Raw genomic sequence first — 23319 nt, forward strand, 5'->3', positions numbered from 1 at the left:
AGGATCCTCCTTTAGTTGTGTGTGGCCGTGAATTACCATTCCAGGCACTAGCACAGCGCTGCAAATCCAAAGGCAAGGTTTGCGCAGCTTGAGCTGCAGTTCTCCATGGCATCTGCACTGCAGGCTGCTCTGGTTTTCACTGCTGAAATTTAGGGGCAGTCTGCAGGAATTAAGGCTTGTGTTGATTTATTAGCCCTGTGTTTGCAGAGAGAAAATACTGGCAAGGCAAATGCAAAATGTGATCCTGCTCTTTTTAGGTGTGGCCTTGTCCCTGCACTGTCATCAAAGTGATGGAGGAGCTGGACCCTTCTTAGCACTTCCTTCCCTCTCTGCTCTCCCTAACTTGAAAACCTCAGGATGTTAGGGCCCAAACCACTTGAAACCCAGATATTTGAACAAAGCAGCACCTCTTTAATCAACCTGTGAGTCTTTACCAGTCAAAACAGGTTGCAGAGTGCACAAGAGCAGGTGGATGGGTTTGGTTTAGTTTTGGTAAATTAGTGATTGAAAAGAATTCAAATCAGTCTTTCTAGAAATGTTCTAAGGGGCAGGAGGTTGGCAGGATTGGTTTATTGGAGTGGCACTATTCTAGGAAGGAAATCTTTTTGTGTATTTTTAACCCTAACTTTTGATTTCCATTGGAGCACTTTCAGCAGCTTGCTTTTGAGAAGGATTATGAGTGACATCCAAGGTGACCTACCCACACAGTACAGTGGAGTGTGGGTTGCACAGTCCCTATGGTTGACCTCCTGTGTGGATTTTGCTGTACTTTTCCATGTATAAAACTGATTTTTTCAAAGTTGTGATACCTTAGTCATGCCTCCAATCCCTCACAAACTGAGCCTTCTGCGACTAACTGGCAGTACTAACTGGTACTTATGCTGTTGGCATGAAGTAGTGATTTCACAAGTCCATGTCTTACTGGAAGGCTTGGCAGCAGTGCCTTGAGCTGCCTGTTTCTTGGGGAAGGCTGCACTGTGTTAGGAATGAGCTGGAGGGTTTGTGAAACCTGCTCTGCTGAGTTTGGCAGAGTGAGGAGAGGTGAGGAGGGCGCACAGCTCATGAGATGGGGTCCCGTCTCCCGTAACCCAGGAGCTTGAGTATCCTGCTGGCAGATTTGTCACTGGCACCAGCAGAAGTGGGTTTAGAGCCTGGTACAGGAGTGTGTGAAGGAAAGGGGGATGCAGAGCAGGCAGCCCACCTGAAAGTGGGGCGTGCACAGAGAATCCTTTAGACTGCCATACTGCTTTCCTCTTTTCCAATCCCATTGCAGAGGTATCTCACTGGCCACTGACAAGTGCCAGCCATTGCTAGAAGACCTGGCAGCTAAAAGACTAAACTGCACTGTGCTCACTGTACAAATTGGCTACTCACATGGTTTCTTTTTCTATGGTGGAAGAGAGGTGGTTGAGCTTCCAAGATTTTCCTTTTCTTTCTTTTTCCGAGAGGTCAAATGTATATGAAGTGCATGTTTTCCTGAACTTTTCATTTGTACATGATCATCTGCATGAAAGACACAGTAGTGCCATGTCTGAGCTTGCTCTCTTGTGCTTGGTTGCTATGAACTTCTCTAGATTGTTAAGTTCTCCCCCCTTCCTCCCCCCAAAAAACACCTCCAACTTTGGTTAATACTTAGTTATTGGGAGACATCAAAAAACATCCATCATGGTGGCCCTTTGTTTTCTTACAGTTTAAATACAAACAACAAAGCCTCGTGGTTTCAAATTGATTTGTTAGTGTAAATAACTTTCTTGCCAATGAGTATTCTTGTTGTTAGACAACGAATGCAATAAACTGAGAAATCCTGAATCTTTATTACCATTTGTATCGAGTCCTCACTTTTCTTGCCCATTTCTTGGTCATTCCAGAGAAAATAACAGAGAGCACGACTGGACAGCTGTTGCTGCATGGGGCAGACTGTGAGGGGAAGGACATGGATCTTGCCCTGATTGTTCTTTCCTTCCTTCTGCTCAGTGGAGATTATTTCAATGCCAGCTCTTGGCCCAATTGCCATGATTCACAGGCCTCTGAGTGGATCTCATCTGTAATTATGTTAAAATGCAAGAAAAAAAAATGAGAGTAAGTAAAGAGAATGGCCATTTTTTGTTGTTGTTCTTATGCAAGTGAAATGTAGCCTGCAGAGTGATGTGAAAATAGGCTGCTGATGCTGAAAAGCCTTGGGTTAGTTTTGGTACAGAAAACATTTCAACTCTACCCAAAGAGTGACTGTCAATGGCTCCATGTCCCAGTGGAGGCCAGTGACAAGCAGAGTCCCTCAGGGCTCAGTCCTGGGACCAGTCTTGTTCAACATCTTTGTTGGTGACATGGACAGTGGCATTGAGTGCACCCTCACCAAGTTTGCTGATGACACCAAGCTGTGTGGTGCAGCAGACAGCTGGAGGGAAGGGATGCCATCCAGAGGGACCTGGAGAGGCTGGAGAGGTGGGCACAAGCCAACCTCATGAGGTTCAACAAGACAAAACGCAAGGTCCTGCATCTGGGTCGAGGCAATCCCAAGCACAAATCCAGGCTGGGCAGTGAGTGGCTGGAAAGCAGCCCTGAGGAGAGGGACTTGGGGGTGCTGGTGGACAAGAAGCTCAACATGAGCTGTCAGTGTGCACTTGCAGCCCAGAACGCCAACCAAAGCCTGGGCTGCATCAAGAGAAGTGTGGCCAGCAGGTCAAGGGAGGTGATTCTCCCCCTCTACTCAGCTCTGGTGAGACCCCACCTGGAGTACCGTGTCCAGTTCTGGAGCCCCTATTACAAGAGGGATCTGGACATGCTGGAACGTGTCCAGAGAAGGGCCATGAGGATGATCAGAGGGCTGGAGCACCTCTCCTATGAGGAGAGACTGAAAGAGTTGGGGCTGTTCAGTCTGGAGAAGAGAAGGCTCCGAGGTGACCTTATTGTGGCCTTTCAATATCTGAAGGGGGCCTACAAGAAAGGTGGGGAGGGACTTTTTAGGATATCAGGTAGTGATAGGACTAGGGGGAATGGAATACAGCTGGAAGTGGGGAGATTCAGGCTGGATGTGAGGAAGTTCTTCACCATGAGAGTGGTGAGAGCCTGGAATGGGTTGTCCAGGGAGGTGGTTGAGGCCCCATCACTGGAGGTGTTTAAGGCCAGGCTGGATGAGGCTCTGGCCAGCCTGATCTAGTGTGAGGTGTCCCTGCCAATGCAGGGGGGTTGGAACTGGATGATCCTTGTGGTCCCTTCCAACCCTGACTATGATTCTATGATTCTACTCTGCCCTAGTGAGACCTCACCTGGAATACTGCACCCAGTTCTGGGCTCCCCAGTTCAGGAGCGGCAGGGATCTACTTGAGAGTCCAATGGAAGGCTACAAGGATGATTAAGGGACTGGAGCACTGCCTTATGAGGAAGGGTTGAGAGACCTGGGGCTGTCCAGTCTGGAGAGGAGAAGACTGAGAGGGGATCTAATAAATGTCTATAAATATCTGAGGGCTGGGTGTCAGGAAGGAAGGGACAGCCTCTGCTGATTCCATGGTCCTGCTCTGGCAGGGGAATGTGGACCCGAAGGTCTCCAGAAGTCCCTTCGAACCCCTAACATCCTGTGATCCTGTGGTTTTACACCTAAGTGTTAGGTTGGTGGTATTGGGCACTTCAGACAGCACAGCAGTTCTGAACATGCCTCAGATGTTTGTATTTCTTTGAAGCATTCAGTGAGGGAGAAGCAGAAGGGGACAGGCTGTCCAATTTGTGTTGCCATTTCACTGGATTTACATCTGGCAGAATCTAGGCCAAACACTCTGTAGTTAATCTGTCTTAACCCAGTCTGTGTTTCCCTGCAGCTGACTCAGAAATCTTCCTTGCTGCTAATGTGGCCACCACCTGCAAGAAGATAAAAGAATCCTCAATCCAGACAATTATTATCTTAATTAAAATAGGTATGGTAAGAAGCTCTCAGTCCACTACTGACACTGTCTGCTCAGCAGCCTCCTAAGCTTGGAGGAGTCATCATAGAATGGTTTTGGTTGGAAAAGACCTTTAAGATCATTCAGTCCAACCATTCTCTAACTCTACCATGGCCTTGTTCTTTGTGCAGGTTGTCTCAGACACCTGCACTTTGGTTTCTGAAATGCTCAAGAACTGCTCCAAACACTACAGCTTGTAAAAAATGATGGCTGATGCCCTTCTCTGAGTTGCAAGCCCAGGTATTGAGAATATTGCTTGATTCTTTTTTCTTTTTTTTTTAATCTTTTAAAAATAAGGTCTTGAGAATAGGCCCTTGCCCTGACTCCTTGCTGTCCCTTTCCCTTGGAGAAGGAGCAGTTACTCCTTTATAACAGGGGATGAAAGCCATCAGGGTTGTTTTGTGTTAAAAAGCAGGTGCAGGAGCCAAGAGATGTGCTGGTCAGGGCTGCTGCTCCCCAAACCTTACCCCTACAGGAACACCTCCTGGCAAAACCCAAAGCCAGATGAAGGTCTGCACACATTCTGTCTGTTGGCTCCATGCTCAGGCTGCTACAGAGCAGGTTATTTGTTCTGCCTTGTAGGCAGAAGTGCTCCTGTGCTTTCAAAGTACTGCACTCCCTCTCATTAAAGGGGACTGTGGCTGGTGGCAAAGCAGATAGCAGGAGAGAGCAGCAAGGCCAGAACAGCAATTAACACCCAGGAGCTGGCTCTTTCTCATCCTTAGCTGCTGCTTCATGGGCAACCTGCCGCCGTGGTCCACAAAGCAGTGGGAGAACAGCAGCAAGGAAATGCTGTTGCATCAGCTAAAGGATGCAGCTGGGTGGTGGCCCCCAGGTCTATCTCGTGACATTGTTTGGAGAGGCAGCCAAGCTGCTGAGAAGTGGCACTGCAGGTAACACAGAGCCTTCTCTATTACCACATGGCAGCATCTCTGACAAAACCAGTGGTGAGTGATCAAAGATGGGAACTCTGAGGACTACAGGAGCAGGAGGAGCTGACCTGTGGGTAAGGACATCTAAACTATGAAAGAAGAGCTCACTCCAGGGGCAGGAAGTTGGTGGCTCAAAGAGGGACTTCTGCCAAACTGGCATCTTGCTGTGCAAATTGGAAAGCAGAAAACTGGTTTCCAGCTTGAAGGGACTCAGTTTGGTTTGTGACAAGTGACTGCTAGCTAACACCATGCTAAAAAACACCAGCTGGTGGGAAGCTGGACAGGTCTGTCAGCAGTGGATAACCTTACCCATAACTGACACTGGATGAAGGTGAAGCAGGTGCCTGCTGCAGAGCAGCATAGCAGGAATCCGCTTGATATGGACTGGAAGTGGGTGACCAACACCAAGGGGAGGTCACTGTGGCAAAGAGCTCAGAAATGTTTCCTTTGCTGTGACAGACAGCAGTTGTTAATGCACTTTTCACTGAAGGAGCTCAGGAGTTGTTTCCCACTCTTCAGATAACAAAAAAAAAGGCTTTTTTTTTTAAACTCCCTTTGGAAGACTCAGTAAGAAACCACCCAAAGGGATGCCGTCCTCTTTCCTCAGGAGGATTAAGGCAAATTATGAAACTGAAGTCAGGTTAGGAGATGACTTGAAGGGGGATGAAGGAAGAAGTGAGACTGAAATAACATTTATTCTCCATTCTCCTCCCAGTTATTTTAGGAGCATTAGGGAAAACCAAGAGAAAGGTCTGGAAGGAGAACCCTTAGCACAGTAGTCCCTGGAATGGCCCAGATGTTGATGACAAGCAATCTAGCAGAAGCTAAGTTCTCAAGGAATTCAATTCATTCCAGTGCAGCAGATCTTACCCTCTCTGAGCTACAGCTCACAGTAGAGAGCTCTGTGGAAGACAGTGCCAATAAGCAGCTTGCCCTCGTAGACAGCTGCCACGGAGCTGCCCTGCAGCACGGAGCCGTCGTCAGCGTAGACGCGCGTCACCACTGGCCGCTCCCCCAGCATGTCCTGGATGTGCAGCACCTGCCCCGGGGGGAGAGGGACACAGCTGCTGAAATGACCACGGGTGAAAGGCCTCCACCCCCCGAGGGAACAGCAGGATGTTAGCTGGAAACAAGTTAGTTAGGTTGAGCAGCTGCTGGTGGCTGCAGCCGAGTGACTCCTGTGGTAGGGCCACACATGCTGCGGCAGTGAAACACTGCCCATGATGACTGCATCCAAAGCAGTGTGACCGGCAGGGCAAAGCAGGTGATTCTGCCCCTCTGCTCTGGTGACACCCCACCTGCACCACTGCATACAGCACAGAGGGACACGGACCTGCTGGAGCAGGTCAGAGGAAACCACAAAGATAATCAGAGGGCTGGAGCACCTCCTGTATACAAGACAGGCTGAGAAGGTTTGAGTTGTTCAGCCTGGAGAGAAGGCAGCTACAGGGAGACCTTAGTGCAGCCTTCCAGTACCTGAAGGGGGCTACAAGAAAGCTGGGAAGGGACTTTTGACAAGGGCTTGTAGTGATAGGGTGAGAGGGAATGGATTGAAGCTTGAGGCGGGGAGCATTAGACTGGAGATTAGGGAGAAAATCTTTACAGTGAGAGTGGTCAGACACTGGGACAGGTTGCCCAGGGAGGATGCCCCTTCCCTGGAATGTTCAAAGCCAGGCTGGATGAGGCCTTCTTTAAGCAATTTGGTCTAGTGGAAGGTGTCCCTACCCATGGCAGAGAGGTTTGGAATTGGATGATCTTTAAGATCCCTTCCAACCTAAACCATTCTATGATTCTGTGATGATAAATCTGCTACTGAACATGTTAATTTTGAGAAGTGTCTTATGAAGAGCTTCAGACAAGGCTGAAGTCAAACGACACTAACCAGGCCCCTGCGATCCCAGCTGCTAGCATACTGATGCCAGTACCTCATTGATTTCAGAAGGGAAGAAGAAGGCCAGTGTCACCTACTGAGGAACTACACTGGCACAGATAAATCATTCCAGTGCCAACGTTTCTAGTCATGCTTTGCACTCAATTATTTTTTGTTTGGTGCTGGCTCAGTCATTAACAAGTTCATCAAAGTCTGATTGAACAGCCACAGCTGCACAGAAAGCAGCCTGAGGTGTCCAGAATGGCTGAGCTGAGCTACTGGGTGGAAATGATTCTGTTGTCTGCTAAGGAACTGAATAGGTGTTTGTTAGTGAGCATGTACTGTGCAGGCTTTCCCCTTGAGAGCAGAAGCTATAAGCTGGAAGCCAGCTAAGCCTTGGCTTTCACAAAGGCTGCCCAGACACTTCTCTGTGTAACGCAGAGCTAAGTTAGAGTAGGGAGATTTGAACAGCAACTTTCTGGCAGAAACACAGCCCAGAGACCAGTGACTTCTCCCACAAGGTACCTCAGATGCAGGCAGATTGTCAGGATCACTGTAGAACAGCTTCATGCCATTGGGATGACATCCTGTCCAGATGTCTCCAGTGTGAGGGTCAACAAACAAGTTATCGAGCAATGTGTCCAGCTGCAGGGTCTGTCCAACACAGAGGGAAAAAGTGAGGAAAACAGAGAAGTTAAAGCAAGTGTAAGTCCTGGAAGCAAACCAGAACATAACCAACAGCCTTGTCCAGTGCTCCCAGCTGACAGAACTTTGATTGTTAAGAAGTCTTTTCTCCTCCAGTGCTGTTACACTTTGCCCCTGGTGTGCTCCATACCCTCCTCTGTGCCATGACAAACCTGCTTGCTACTCCAATCCTCCCTACCTACACTTGTGCTTATTGATGGCTTCAGTGCTTGGTTATGTGACCCAGACTGACTGAGGCAGATCTCCACTGTGGCTCTACAGTACACCCAAGGATCCACCTCTGCTTGCTGGTGTGAGAGTGGAAGACCTGAAGATGTGTAAGGGGCACACTGCCCTGCTGCAAACCCACATCAGGAGCCATCCAGACCAGAACTTTACACATGGTCAGGCTGAAATCTCAAGCATTCATGGGGACTAATCTGTCCAACATTCACACAGGCCTCTTTTCCATGGAACAGCAGCACCTTACCTTCACATGGGTTAGACTCCAGTTGGCATGTTTCTCCATAACATGGATATTGTGGTCAAGTACATCTGCAACATAGATGTACCTTCAAAAGAAAGCAGCTTTTAAGAGATACAGATGAGTAAGCAGACACCAAAACCAGCCAGTTCCTCCTGTGCAAGCCCAGCTCTTCCCATGAGGAAATCCAGCTCACAGTTCTCACAGAGCAACAGATACTGCAAGCAGACCACAGGTCAGTGAACTGAAGCCAGCCTGCTGGGACACCACTGTAGCTTCACGCTGTGCCAGGTCTTCTCAGTGCCATTGTGACACTGACACAGACCTTGGATCCTAAGGCCCACAAATACACTTTTCTTCAAATTTAAGATCACTTATGTACACCTCCAGGCTGGTTGACTCCGTTAGGCAGGCTCTCAGACTGTGGAGCATTCCCCCCTTGCAGAAATCCTGCCCCATGAATCCTTACAAGCAATATACCTATGGCTGGTTGAAGTGCAGCAGCTTTTGATCCTGTGCAAAGCCAGAAGCATGGCCTCTAATTAAGAACAAGACACAAGAGTTCTGCTCTGCAAATCCTCCACATCAGTGAGATTGTGCAGGTAGCACCTTACCTTACACAAGTCAGCTTAGACACTTAGCCACAGAAGGACCACAGCTACAAATCAGAATTTGGGGATTCTTTTGTGTGAGCAAACAAAATCTAAGGCAACAAGAAACTTACTTTCTGTCTGGTGAGGTGTTAATTCCATTGGCTGAATAAAACCCAGCTGCTACTTCCCTAACTTCTTTTGGACTGTAGTAAACAACATTTGACCAAGTTAAACCCAAGAACATCTCCAAGGCCATCAAGATGAAATCAGTGAAGTAGTGGTCATTGGTGGCATAGAAACTGTCTGGTCCCATAGCTACTATATCGTTCACACTAACAAAATAAAAAGAGACAGAGAAAAATAAAAGAACTAAATGAAAGCATTGCAGGACTGCCCAGAATCCACCCAGGACATGGTCATCTCACTTCAGACAGACACTGAGTTATTTAGATCCCTTTTTACTTCTGTTTGCTTTTATACAAACCAGGACTATACAGTGCTGAGACCTGAACAGTACCATGAGGTATCAGTTAGAGTTCTGGTTATTTGCCTGTAAGTCCATTGGGAGGGGGAAGGGGGAAGGGGAGTGGGGAAAAGGGGGAAAGTGGGAAATAAAGGGGGAAGGGGGAAAATAAAGGGGGAAAGGGGGAAATAAAGGGGGAAAGGGGGAAATAAAGGGGGGAAAGGGGGAAATAAAGGGGGGAAAGGGGGAAATAAAGGGGGGAAAGGGGGTGGAAAAGGGAGAAAGGGTAGGGGGAAAGGGGGGGGAAGAAGGAAAGGGGGCGAAAAAGGAGGAAAGGGGGGGGAAAAGGGGGAAAGGCGGGGGGAAAGGGAAGAAAGAGACCCAAGAGTGGATTACATGAGAAAAGGATAAAGTTTTGATTACACAGAGAAGCAGCAATCAGTAAGAGAAACAGCAAAGCTGAGAAAGAGAAAACCTCCCACTCTGGCTTTTACCAAGGCAGCCTGTTCCTGTGAGGCCAGTATTTAGCTCCAGTACCTTATCAGGAGGTCATGTCGGATCGTTTTCAGGTGCAGAAGAGAATTGTCATCTTCCATAAACTTAAACAATTCTACTGTGCTCTTCTGCTGGGGATGGTTCACAACAAAGAGGTACACAGTGTCATCTTGAAAAAAGAGATGGAAACAGCTGAATTTTCTGCACCTGTCTGCATGGCTAAGCACCCACAGCTCTGAAGCAGCCCCCAGTACAGAGTACATGTTGGATTTTGTGCATTTGTCTCTCAGCTCCTCAGAGGTAGAAGGACAAGCACCAAAGTAATGCAGGGTGCCAGTGCAACTGGCTCCAGAGCTCCAGCTGCTCTTCTCCCAGGCTCACTCTATAGGGAACTGCTGTGTAAACTACATCTTTGCTAGTTCTACCAAGGAAGAAAGAAATCATGTCTTCATCACACAACTACAGAATGACAGGGGTTAGAAGATCTCTGGAGTCCAACAACCTTCCCTGAGCAGGTTCACCTAGAACAAGATGGCATCCAGGCAGGTCTCCAGAGATGGAGAATCCACAACCTGTCTGGGCAACTTGTTGCAGTATTTTACTACCCTCATTGTGAACAGCTTGTTCCTAATGTCTAACCTAAATCTACCCTGCTCTAGTTTAAAACCATTGCCATGTTCTCCTCTCCAAGACATATTGTCCTATGGCAAGCTCTGGCTACCAATAAAATACCTTTCATGCCATTCTTCCTCTCCCTATCCTTTCCCTGAAGGCAAGGGAAATAGGAGTTTGCAAATAGCTAGAGAAAGAGAACCATTGCTGCAGCTTGACCTAAGTCCCCATGCAGTCACAGTATGGGGACAGTGGTGGATGCCCCGTCCCTGGAGACATTCAAGGTCAAACGTGATGGGGTCCTGAGCAACCTGATCTAGTTGGAGATGTCCCTGCTCACTGCAGGGTGGGTTGGACAAGATGACCTTTAAGGGTCCCTTCCAACCCTCTGCATTCTATGGCTGGCTGTAGTGTATCAGAGATTTTGTTAGCTTGCAATGATTTGATAATTTACTGTTTAGCCACAAAAGTCTCCATTCTGGTCACTCTTAGTCACAGCCTCCTCTTTTTTGAGGTCACTGCTCCTCAAAACCCTTGAGCCCTGGGTGAGACATGTAAATTGGTAAAAAAAGCTTTTTTGTGGTTTTCAACTTATCAGACTTTTCCAGTATTTTCTTTCCTATAGGTGTCCTATAGGGCATCTTTCTGCCTCAGTCAGCCTGAGATAACTGAGCAAAGATGCTTGTTTTAGCAGATGGCATTTAGAAAAGAGCTCTAGAAAGACAAAACAGCCTGAAAAAGCTTTCTCTCTCCCAGCAAGAGCAGTGGAGGTACAGTGCAAGGCTACAGAGGTATTTCTGTTTGTGCTCTTGAGGCTGAGATCTGCCTCAGACAGCTTTACCTTTGTCTGTATAGGTGCTGATTCCATGAGGGTTAAATGATGCCAGGTCAAACCCTCGGCTGACTCTCAGTGACACTGCTCTGGGGTTATTTTCATTTAAATCCATCAAAAATATTTCTCCTGGCTTGTCTGGTGCAAGGCTTTTTATTCCTGGATATTTCAAGCCCTGTAAAATCAAAACATATAAAAATCATTCCTGGAAAAAAAGGTAAAGGGAAGCATCACAGGGCTGAAAATGCTGGAGGCTTGGTCAGGCTTGCAAGCACACATCAGGACGTCATGGAATCACAGAATAGTTTTGGTTGGAAAAGACCTTTAAGATCATTAAGTCCAACCATTCTCTCACTCTGCCAAGGCTGGTGCTAAACCATGTTACTCAGCACCACATCTGCCTCTCTGAAACACCTTCAGGGATATGGATTTAACCACCTCCCTGGGAAGCCTGTTCCAGGCTTTAAGAAGCCTTTAGGTGTCCCTGTGCTTCAGCCCACCATGCCAAGATGGACAGAGAGGGACCAGCTCTGCTTTCCCTGGTGAGCCCTTGATTGTAGTGCAGAGGGAGCAGGCTGCATGGATGGCACCACCAAGACACCACCTTGGTGGGTGCTCCCCATATGTCAAACCACTCTGCAAATCAAGCCCACACTAGGGAAGGACAAACTGGAAGTACAGCACCACTGACTGTATCCAACATGGTAAAGCCACAGGGAATAGCAGTGGTGTGACAGCTCACAATTTCTGGCATGAATTTTGCAACCTTATCATTCCCTGGATGTCCTTGGAGCGTGTGGATGAGAACATCAGCTTCTGCTTGAGAAAATAATCACTAGTCATCCTGCAAAGAAAAGCTTGAAAATCTGTGCCCTAAAGGCTAAAAAACAAAATCAACACATAAAATCTGGTATTTTTTTTTAAGTCAGGGAATTAACACACCTTCTTAATAAGGGAAAGTTGAACTGTCAACATGTCAAGGAAGCAGTGTGAAAGAAATGAAAGATTATGTGGGCAGATAAGCCAGTGCAGGAGGACACATGTGTCAGCCACCACCACCACTTCAGTCACAAGGAGTCCACTTGCTCAAGCAGAAGAAAACAGCAGCTAAGCTGATAAAAATCTGGGCTGTTTCTGTGGAGCCAGTCAGCCTTGTAGGAAAAAAGTCCATCTTGCAATTTTCACCTGTGGCTTCTGTAGATAAGGAAGCAGGGAGGGCCCCTCCATGGGGAGGAGGCATGGGCACTTACAGAGCTAATGAAAGCCAGGCCATTGGGAAGTATGTCGATGTCTTCTGAACCAGTTTCTGCAAGACAGAGATAAAGAGGCTTCCTCAGATTATATTAAATATTTTCCATCAAAAAACCTCATTTTTAGTACAAGTCCAGCTCTCAGGAATGTCCCTTTCTGATACGACTGCACAAGCGCAGCAGAAAAGTTCACATCGCATTAGAAGTGGTAGCAGAAGGCAGTGGCAGGCCAGGGTAAGAAATTACTCTGGGGGTTCCTATCTTTCTGGGGGTTTAGAGGTGCCCCTGTGGTGGCCAAGCGGTCTCCTGGTCAGGCATTGGAACAGGTTGCCCAGGGAGGTGGTGGAGTCACTGTCCCTGCAGGCTTCATGTGCCCTGGGGTGGCAGGGGATGAATCACCCACTTTTGATGATAATGTTCTGCTGCAAGCAGTTAGTGCTGGGATTTTCAGGGCAGGACTGTACCCATCACTCAGCCCCAGCACTTGCAGAAGGCAGCTCTGGAAACTGCACACACTAATTCTGACTGAGCTGGGATGCTTCAAGTGACAGAGAACCTGTCTTTAACAGCTGGGGCTTTAATAGTTAGACCACACTTTTAACTCTGGGTAAGCATTTCCACTATTGCCAGTTCCTGCAGTTCCTGTAATATTTTTCCCTGCTAGAAAAAAATAAAATCCCTTTAGTAAAAACACAATTTTAGGGTTTGATCAAGTACTCTCCACAGAGCTTTTAGTCTGATGCCAAAGCCTGTTTGCCATCCCAGATTTTGACTGCTGCCCTGAGAAGCCTTCCCTCTGCTCTCCAAGTCACCAGCACAACCAGCACTCCCCTCAAGCCACTCCCCAAAGGATGGCTGGATTAAACCCACCCGGGAGCATTTGCTTCAAGGAGGAAATTGCTCTGCAGGTTTTCTTTAACAGAGCTTCCATACAGTTTGCCCAGCTTTCCACAACCCCTCCTGCTTGGCCATAGAGCACCCTACAAAGTTCACACCACCCTTGGCATCTCCTTCCAGGGAAGCGCCTGCAAATCTGAGCTGGGTTTTTTGTTTGCTTTTATGTAACTCCTCTTTATCCCAGCACTAGTTCAGCTGGGCTGCAATTCACCCTGAAGCCACCAAACAGCTCTGTGGGGAGGAATCTGATCCTCAAATTCCCCCATTCAGGCAAGTTCCTCCCAGGCTCAGCTCTGGGGAGATCTGGTGACACAACTTCTTCCAGAGGCACAGGGGAGAGAGACATAGCCAGCTTCTGCTCAGCCTCAGCAAGCAAGCCCCATCCCATATCTAACAAGTGGAGCATCCCTGCCTTCTGAAATGCAAAATGTCTCAAGAACAAATTTTGGGAGACATCCCATTATCCACCTCCTAGGTTTTGGTTCTGAATGTCAGCTGGGCTCCTGGCAGGAGGCAGACATCTGCACTGATGTGCCGAGAGACATTTAGAACCGGTATTTTCCAACTGAAGCTTTGGAGTTGTGTTGTTTCAGCTTGGCTCATGCTCTGGTTTAAGCAGCAAGCTCCTTTTCTTTGCCCCACTCTTGGTCTCTGTCTACCCTAGAATTGTGGGGGATAGGTTTTGGTCTTTATTTTATCTTACTATGATGTATTCTACAGGTGCATCCAACAAAAAAAATCACCTGGATTTCATGTCCCAAAGTAAGTGACTATTTTGCCAATACCCCAGGAACTGTGCCAAGAAGCAAGTATTTCTAGCAGTTTCTATCATAGGAATTAGTTTAGGGCATGCAGTTAATTTATTGTTGATGTGGCCAGCAGATGGAGAGAGATGGTTCTGCCACTTTGCTCTGGTGAGACCTCACCTGCAGTACTGCATTCAGCTCAGGAGTCCTCAATACAGGAAGGAGATGGACCTGATGGAGAGGGTCCAGAGGAGGGACATGAAAATGATCAGGAGCCTGGAGCACCTCTGCTACAAGGACAGGCTGAGGGAGCTGGGGTTGTTCAGCCTGCAGAAGAGAAGGCTCTGAGGACACCTAACAGCAGCCTGCCAGTACCTGGAGGGGGCTACAAGAAGGCTGCAGTAGGACTGTTTGCAAAGGCCTGCAGGGACAGGACAAGGGGAAGGGTTTGAAATGAGAGCAGAGCAGATTTAGATTGGATGTGAGGAGCAAGTTCTGTACCATGAGGGTGCTGGAATGCTGGAACAGGTTGCCCAGGGAGCTGGTGGAGGCCCTATCCCTGGAGATATTCAAGGTGAGGCTGGACAAGGCTCTGAGTGGAGGATGTCCCTGCTGACTGCAGAGGGGCTGGACTAGATGACCTTTGGAGGTCCCTTTCAACCCAAACCATTCTATGATTCTGCTATAAACAGTACCAACAGCTGACTACCATAATTCAGAAGACCCTGTTTATTCTACATCTGCAGCTTTTTCTGCATACCTGTGAGTGAGGTTTAGGACAAGCTTCAGGTTTGGGTTTTTTTCAGTATTTGCATCTGTCTGTACATTGCATGATATTAAAAAAAAAATCAAAGTCTTAAAATGAGAGAGAAAAAATTCTGCAGAAAGAAAAGTGTTGACCAGAATCTTTTTTCCCGTTCACTCTGGGTTTGCTTCCCTTAATACAGATGCATCACTTCTAAGTTGTTTATGAAAGCCCACACCAGATGTTTACTCTTCCATGGGCAAGATGAATAGCTTAAGATAATTTTATTCAGAGCTAATCCAGCTCATTACCTGTGTCCCATTTAAGAGGCCAGAAGAACTATTTTAAATATTAAAATAAAGACAGACTGTTTATTCAATTTTGACACAGTATTTTAAAGGAAGAATCATAGAATGCTTTGGGAGGGAAAGAACTTTAAAGATCATCTAGTTCTAACCCCCTGCCATGGGCAAGGATACCTTCTACTAGATCAGCTTGCTCAAGGCTGCAGCCAGCCTGCCTTTGAACACTTCCAGGCTTGCAGTTTCCACAACTTCTCTGGGCAACCAGTGCCTCACCACCTTCATGGGAAAGAATTGCTTCCTAATGCCTTCCAATTTGAAGCCATTACCCCTTGTCCTGTCAGTTCATAGCTTTGCTAAAAGTCCCTCTCCAGCTCTCCTGGAGACCCCCTTCAAATACTGAAAGGCTGCTCTAAGGTTTCCCTGGAGCATTCTCCAGGCTGAACAACTCCGACTCTCTCAGCCTCTGAGCAGAGCCAGGTTCTCAGATTCTCCATGTAAATATCAGGCATCCAAAATGAGATAACTGTTCATTAATTAAACACATCTGTATTTGCAATTTCCAGCTTTCCTTCTTTCCTCAACAGAGACAACATGATGCAAAAAGTCTTGTAGAGAATGCAATAGTGATGTGCTTCAAAGAATTACTCAGCAATTAGTTTTCTGTTAAACACCATCAAATAAGCATTACTCAGAGTCCTCCTTGAGTAACTTTCAGCTCAATCTAGAAGACTCAGAAAACTTTTTAAGTGAAATTCCTTCTGCACATAACCTTGGGCAAAGGAGCTCTGCAGACAGCAGTAATTTGACTTTACAAAGATGTTTGATTCCTGACACAAGGAAGAAGCAAGATTTATGAAATCAACTCAGTGACTCAGCAAGCCCCAAAGGCAAAGCTCTTAAAGCTCATTCAGTGACTATTTTTTTTTTTTTACACAAGCAAAATCTAGGCAAAATTCAACAGAATTTCAGACATTCCCAAAAATACTGAGGAGGAGAATAAACCCCAGCCATTAAGCCTGTATTAAGTTTAAAAAATGACAGTTTGGGGGAAAAGAAGATAAAAAAGCTATGAAATGTAAAGCTATCCATTTTATACCCTGCTTATCCTAAAGGAAGAGAAACAAAACAAGATAGAAACGATAGAAACGTTGCCGTGTGCTAAATAAATGATCCAAAGTACAAAGTCAACATTTCAGCCACCCTGTTAAACCTCTCTGCAAACCAAGCTAAGATGACAAATATGACCCTTTGCTCTTTGAAACCACACAGCTGAATTGTGCAACCATGCCAAGCTTCTGTCTGCTATTTGCACCACATGGGACCAGCTTGCTCCTAAATCTCTGCAAAATGAGGCACTAAAGTGAGCAATCCCAGCTGGCATTCAGTTGCCACTCCTTCACCACGCGCCTGTGGCCTTCTTGCAAAAGCTTCCAGCCTGGTAGTTTGGCCTCTCTTCAACATGTCATGAGCTGACAAGCACCTGTAGCCACCTGCCTGGAGATTCTGCACACCCTCGTCTAAAGGCCAAATAATTTCCTAAGTGGCTTAGCAACACAGAAGTGTTTGCAAGGCATGAATTTTGAAGAAAGGGATCAGAATCACAGAATGGTAGAGGTTGGAAGGGATCCCTGGAAATTGTCTAGTCCAATCCCTCTGCCAAAGCAGAATCACCCAGGGCAGGCAACACAAGAATGCATTCAGACAGGTCTGGAAAGTCTCCAGAGAAGGAGATGCCACAACAGCAAAACAAACCTTGTGCGTCACTGCTTCTTCGTTTTATTTGATGATCAGACATCATCTCTCTTCCTTGATTGTTTTGCTCCTTCTCAATAATGAATAAAAGTTGCAGTTTCTGCAGTGGGACTATATGCATGCCAGCAAAGACCTATCAATTCTGCCAGAACATCCAAGAAGGGAGTTGCTGCTTCCCCTCCCTAGCACAAGCCAGCTTTGTCTAATAAATCTGAAACAATAGGTTGAAAGAGTTGGGGCTGTTCTGCCTGAGAAGAGAATTCTCCAGGGAAACCTTATAACTACATTTCAGTATCTGAAGGGGACCTACAGGAAGGCCAGGGAGGGACTCTTTAGAAGGGCCTGTAGTGATAGAACAAGGGGCAATGGTTTGAAACTGGAGCAGAGTAGATTTAGGTTGGACATTAGGAGGAAGTTCTTTACCATGAGAATGGTGAAATTCTGAAACACGTTGCCCAGGGATGTGGTTGAGGCCCCATCCCTGCAGACATTCAGGATCAGAATTGATGTGGCCCTGGGCAGCCTAACCTAGTTGGAGGTGTCCCTGCTGACTGCCAGCAGGGTTGAATAAGATAACCTTTGAGGGTCCCTTCCAACCTGATGCAATCTGTGAATCTGCAACCAAGCTGGCAAAGGGCTGAGCAACTGTCTGAACAGCTGCAGTGACAGCAGACTTGATCCTGCATCAGGAAGATCAAATACCAAAAGCAAAAAGTATTAAACCAAACTAGTTTGATTTTCAGTATAATTTCTTCCCACAGTTTCTCCCTACTGCAGAGTCCAAGCATCAAATGAAAGTCAAATTGTTTTCAGGATGAGGCTTAGGAAGCTGGCTTTGAGAAGTAGTTGCAAAAGCAAGCTGGACAAAAGCAATGCACTGAGTCATTTGGAGCACGTACCAATGCCTTTAATGAGGCGGCAGTTCGGGAGGGTTACCGGAGCTACTTCCCGGGAAGCATTGAGCCTGTTCCTGCAGGAGGGAAGAGCAGGATTAACAGCATACAGCCAGCTTTGCACAGGTAAAATCCTCGCTTGATCCTCGGTTTGTTGTCTGTCATATCACTGCAACAAATCATCTGTAAAACACTGAATAAGCAAAACCCAGAACTGACAACAGCAATTGCTCCAAATCGCTGTGATGGCTCCACACAGGCAGGGATTAAGTGATTCTCTTGCACTGAATAACTTCATGAACCTGACTTGGTTCATGAGCTTCAGGAGCAAGCTTCCATGACCCCACTGCAGCTCAAACGATAAAATATCATAGCCACACTTTCTTCAGGTTTCAGCCACCTAAATATAGTAGCACCCCACAGTTAGGATCAGCATTTCAAATGAGGAGAGGGCAACCTTCTACCCCAACCCATTGGCTATTTTTGGTGGACAGGCTATCAGCAGTTGCACTTTCTACATTTCTTAGTCCACATTCAAAGGTAGCAACAGTGTAGTTGCAAGGTAGGAATATCTATTTCCTAACAGCTGGTAGGACTTGGTAGTACAGTTTTTAGCAATCAGCTTGCCCATTCTTCTTTTCTGCTGGTGCCCACCCAGAGCATTATCCTTCAGTAGTGCTTATTTCATTCCTCAGTGCCCACAAAACTTGATCTCTGGCTCATGATTTACTGGACAAGCAGACAGAGGCAAGAAACTACTTGAGTTCCTATTTCTCCATCTCTTGGATTCCAAGCTGTCTACAAATCTGTATGAAAGGAGCCTCACTAGGAGGTGCTTTTCACATAGATTTGTCTAGGGATGCAATTGTCCCACTCCACTCAGCACTGGTCAGGCCACACCACACCTCAAGTACTGCATTCAATTTTGGGCCTCTTGCTACAAGAAAGACATTGGAGGTGCAGGAACAGGTCCAGAGAATGGTAACAAATCTGGTGAAGGGCCTTGAACACGAGTCTTATGAGGAGCAGCTGAAGGGACTGGGGTTGTTTAGTCTTCAGAAGAGGAGGCTGAAGGAAGACCTCATCACCCTCTACAACTCTATGAAAGGAGGCTACAGCAAAGTGGGTGTCAGTCTCTTCTCACATGCAGCAGTTAACAGGACAAAGAGGAAATGGCTTCAATTTTTGCCATGGGAGGTTCATGTTGGATAATAGGAAAATTTTCTTCACAGAAAGGGTTATCAAGCTTGGGAACAGGCTGCCCAAGGAAGTGGTGGAGTCACCATTTCTGGAGGTACTTAAAAGATATCTGGATGTGGTGCTTAGGGTTTAGTGGTAGTAGCTTAGCAGTAGTGGTGGGATTGTGAGCTCTAGGTGAGCACTTGAACTTGATGCTCTCAAAGGTCTCCTCCAACCTCAGCAGTTCTATGATTCTATGACTCACTAGTAGCACTGAAGTGTTTGACCACTCTGGTCCCTAGTGCCATAAGAAAATATGTTGTGTCTCTATGTAAGAATGTTCAAGCTAGCACATTAGAATATTTCTTTTTTTTTTTTTTTCCTAAGAGAAAGCTCTTAAACTAACCCAGTCACTCCTTTGCATGTCTGTAGTATGTGCTGAGGCTGTACTTGCTCCAACCCCAAGCAATTCTGAATGCAAAGATCCCATAGCTAAACCCAGCCATGTTTATGTTACAGTTTCAGGCAAAAACATAAACTAAACAGCACTATTAATCTAAGGTATGAAAAATATGTGATATGGCTGAGAGCACCATATGGTATGTCAGTCCTGCAGTTTTTTAATCACTTAATTAAGAATTCTGAGTTGCTTTAATGCTATAGAATTGACACAGATTGTTAACATAAGGCCAGAGGGGGAAAAAAAAAAGGGTAAAAAGCACAGAGGACATCAAGGGAAAGGAGTCAAGTTAAATTCTCCCAAGCCCTCTCCCTCAGCTCAGGAGTTCTGACAGGGAATTACACTGGTTCTCAGCCCACAAGCTGTACAGAAGAGATACCAGGTCTCCCTTTGCCCCTTGGCATCCCAGCAGAACTGAACCAATAGGGGTGGCTTAGGGCAATCATGCTCCAAGTCCACAGTGCTGCCTGTTGAGGGATTGTCCCTTTCCTATCTGCATCAGCCTCTCCTAGGCAGACTGCACCAAAAGCACAGCCGGAACTCAGCCAGCAGCCAACAAGGGATGATGATATCCTGACAGCATTCCCAGGGAAACACTTCATGGACTGGAATGAGAATAATTCAAAAGGACACTGGTCACAAGCCTGCAGTATTTAGAGCAGCTTTTCCAAAATGTGTCAGTTTATCTAGCTCAGACAGCCTTAGCTACTAAGCCAGATGGCCCAGATAACTACTACCCATACTGAAAACACAGCAAACCTGCAAACTGTGGGAGATGCAACTTCCAAAGCAGCAGGAATTTTGTTGCTTGGTGCAACCCCTGTGCATAATGCCTTTTCCCACTCAGTCTTCTCTTCCCAGTTTCAGTCATCCACCCACTGTCTCACATTGTAGGACACAAATGGCAGTCACCCCCTTTCCTTCTGCAGCAACCTGCTGCATATTCCAAGACCTCTTTCAGTTTTTGTCTTCTCTAGACTAACCAGTCCCAGATCTTTTTTACTGATAGGACTGAAAATCATCTGTTATTTTGGGGTTTGTTCCCAGTTCTTTCCCAATCATAGAATGGCTTAGGCTGAAAGAGACCTTAGAGATCATCTAATCCAACCTCCATTCCATAGGCAGGGACAGCTCTCAACTAGACCAGGTTACTCAAGGCCCCATCTAACCTGGCCTTGAACATCTCCAGGGAGGGGGCATCCACAATCTCTTTGGACAATCCATTCCAGAGTTTTGCCACCCTCATACTGAAGAATTTCTTCCTAAGATCCAATACAAACCTTCACTTTAAATCCATTTCCCCTTGTCCTATTAGTGGACACTCTTGTAAAAAGTCCCTCTCCAGCCTTCCTGTAGGTTCCTTTCAGGCATTGGAAGGCAGTTACAAGGTCCCCCTGGAGTCTTCTCCAGGCTGAACAATCCCAGGTCCCTCAGTCTATCCTCATAGCAGACATGTTCCAGCCCCCAGATCACCTTTGTGGCCCTTCTCTGGACTTGTTCCAACTGATCTCTGTATGGTGAGGATCTTTCTGGAAGCACACTTCTGTTTTAAACAGCGTGCAAGCTGAGCACCCTATCAGAACAGAGTGTTATGAAATGATAACACTGTGTCTGCATGTAAATGTATCTGTACATGAGCAATAATATCACATGCATGTTGTTTTGAGGGGGAAAAAAAAGTATAATTCACATTCAAGTTTTGCAAATTTGCTCAGACCTTCAGAGAAGAATTAGCAATTTAAAACGTCAGCAGTGGAAACAGTGTCATTTCAGTTGGTAACATACAAGGACTTCACCAGTTTTCTGCTGCACAAGTCCTACTCAAGTCCATTTGGTAGCTATCAAGAGTGTAGAAGATACATAAACCTGACTGAAGAAGAATTGAGTTTCTATGAGACTTGTAACAATTCTTCAAGCCTTATCTTTAAGTATTTCACAGATTCTTGTGTCATACTACCTGAACACAAGGTATCAAACTCAGAAGAAACAGCAAATAGTCTGCTGGATTCCTGCCTTCGGGGCGGGGGATGGATAATAGAGAGGCCTGGCAAGAGTTAACACCACCCAGAGTTTCTCTTCTCAAGGCTGTATTAAATTATTTAAGAGCACTTTGTTATCTGAAGTTGTATTTCCAAGCTCTGCAACCATCTTAAGACCACTGCTAGGCTGCAGTTTGCTGAAAACACAGCACACAAGAAAAACCCACAGAGAGCTACAGAGATGGCAGGGATCCTACTTCTACCAGGAGATTCAACTTGCCAGATACTAAATGCTGCATTTGTCCCTTCAACTTGGAAGGGACGTGGGATCCCTTGCTTTTCATAGCGCATTGAAATGCTTCACTGTACAAAAGCCTGGAAGTGTTTTCCAGCTCTGCCATTCCACCTAGAGCAACTCCAGGGTAGGTGGGTCCTGCTACCACCCTGGTTATTAGCAACACTTGTGGTGGAATAGTGCAAGATATAAAATGTATGTGAGGCACCTGGGTTCAGGCAGCACAGCCCTCCTTCTGTAATGAGCTACAATTGCTACCTACCCAGAGATCAATTAGCTGGATATCACTGCTTTGAAGTCGGGTGCTTGGAGTCCCTGTGGTCTGAAGCTGCTCTAACAATGTTCGCATTCACACCTCATGACATGAGGTGTACGATATAGAGCATGATGTGGCTGGGTACTTTAGCTCATAGTGACTGAGGCTCCAATTTACCATCACAGAAGTCTGTGCTCCTTCAAAGGAAACCTCATGTACACAGGGATTATTGTTATCCAAATGCCAGCTTCAGCAGAAAACACCACAAGTTTCTGGGAACCTGATTTTGACTTACTGTTTATGCTATGGGAAGGAAATGATGGACATTCACAGATCCCAGTTTTGGCACATCCCCCTTAACTGCAGCTTCTACAAAAACAGAGGTAGCAGACCCCCTGCCACAAGACGTCCTCTCCCCTTTTGGGCACCCTTGACCCCAAAGAGAGGGGCAGAAATCCTGGGGAGAATTTCCCATCCCCCTCATTGCAAACGGCATTTCTGCTTGGACAAATGCTCCTGTGGTGAGTTTATGCCATAGAGAGGATGCACGGGACACTGCTGGGCAGGCCACTGGATAGTTTTTGTCCAGGGAAAACTGTTTAACTTGATAGTGATGAAGATAGCAATGATGATTATGACAAGAGTGATGATGGACCTTCACCTGGCTGGAGCGGGTCCAGAGAAGGGCAACAGAGCTGGTGAAAGGTCTGGACAACAAGGCTGCTGAGGAGCAGCTGAGGGAGCTGCGGTTGTATAGCCTGAAGGCAGCTGAGAGGAAACCTCACTCACAACTCCCTGAAAGGAGGCTGGAGCCAGGTGTTTGTTCCCTGAAGTCAGGCCCGAGAAGGCGCTGAAGTGCCTCCACGCTCGGAGGGGTGCGACCGTCATCCCCTGCCCGATTCGGCACCGACCCTGAGGCGTCAGTTCAGTCTCCCCTGCACCGCCCGCAGGTCCGAGCCCCTACAGCCCATCCTCGGTACCCCCCTGGGCCCCGCACCTCCGTTCCCCGACGGGACCTTGTCTCCCCTCCCCGCTGCGGGCCGTCCGGCGACCCCTGGTAACTCACCGCAACGCCAGCAGCCGCTCGGCTACCAAAGCTGCCGCTATCCCGACGAGAGCCAGCGCCAGCAGCTTCCCCATGCTCGCTCCCGGCTCGGCCGCGCCCCGGCACGGCGCTGCACTCACCGCAGGCTGCCGGCCCGGCCCCCCTCCCGGCCCGCCCCGAGCGACGGCAGGGAACCGGTGACCTGCCCTGCAAAAGCGGCTCTGGCCGGCAGCGGCCAGCGGGCTGCAGGGACAGGGCTGACGCTCCAGGGCAGAAGGAGCCCGAACGAGTGTAGCTATGGAGGCACCACACTGCAGCACCCAGACAGGAGGACACAGTTCTGGATTCTGTGTTCTGGTGCAAAAGAGACCAAACCCACCTGGCTACAGCCTCCTTTCAGGGAGTTGTTGAGAGCCAGAAGGCTTCCCCATAGCCTCCTTTTCTTCAGATTGAACAACCTCAGTTCATCAGCTGCTCCTCACCAGACCTGTTCTCCAGACCCTTCCTCAGCTTTGTTGCCCTGCTCTGGACCTGCTCCAGCACCTCAACGTCTTTCTTGGAGTGAGTGCTCCAAAACCGAACCCAGGACTCAAGGTATTCTGAGTCCATGGGGACAA

At 47.2% G+C, this 23319-nt stretch overlaps 1 protein-coding gene across 1 annotated transcript; it reads right to left on the reverse strand.

Annotated features, from left to right (window-relative positions):
- Nucleotides 1-1800: 1800 nt before the first annotated feature.
- LOC128969804 (serum paraoxonase/arylesterase 2) lies at nucleotides 1801-22797 on the reverse strand. The gene is made up of 10 exons (XM_054384746.1): nucleotides 22724-22797; nucleotides 17495-17565; nucleotides 12151-12206; nucleotides 10910-11075; nucleotides 9499-9625; nucleotides 8630-8830; nucleotides 7912-7993; nucleotides 7263-7391; nucleotides 5738-5906; nucleotides 1801-2042 (listed from the first exon to the last, which is right to left on the reverse strand). Exons 1-9 carry the CDS (start codon nucleotides 22795-22797, stop codon nucleotides 5748-5750), a joined length of 1065 nt encoding a protein of 354 aa, XP_054240721.1. The 3' UTR covers nucleotides 1801-2042; nucleotides 5738-5747.
- Between the last annotated feature and the right edge of the window lie 522 nt (nucleotides 22798-23319).

The sequence above is a fragment of the Indicator indicator genome, chromosome 11, assembly GCF_027791375.1.
Source record: "Indicator indicator isolate 239-I01 chromosome 11, UM_Iind_1.1, whole genome shotgun sequence".
In the NCBI taxonomy this organism is placed as follows: domain Eukaryota; kingdom Metazoa; phylum Chordata; class Aves; order Piciformes; family Indicatoridae; genus Indicator; species Indicator indicator.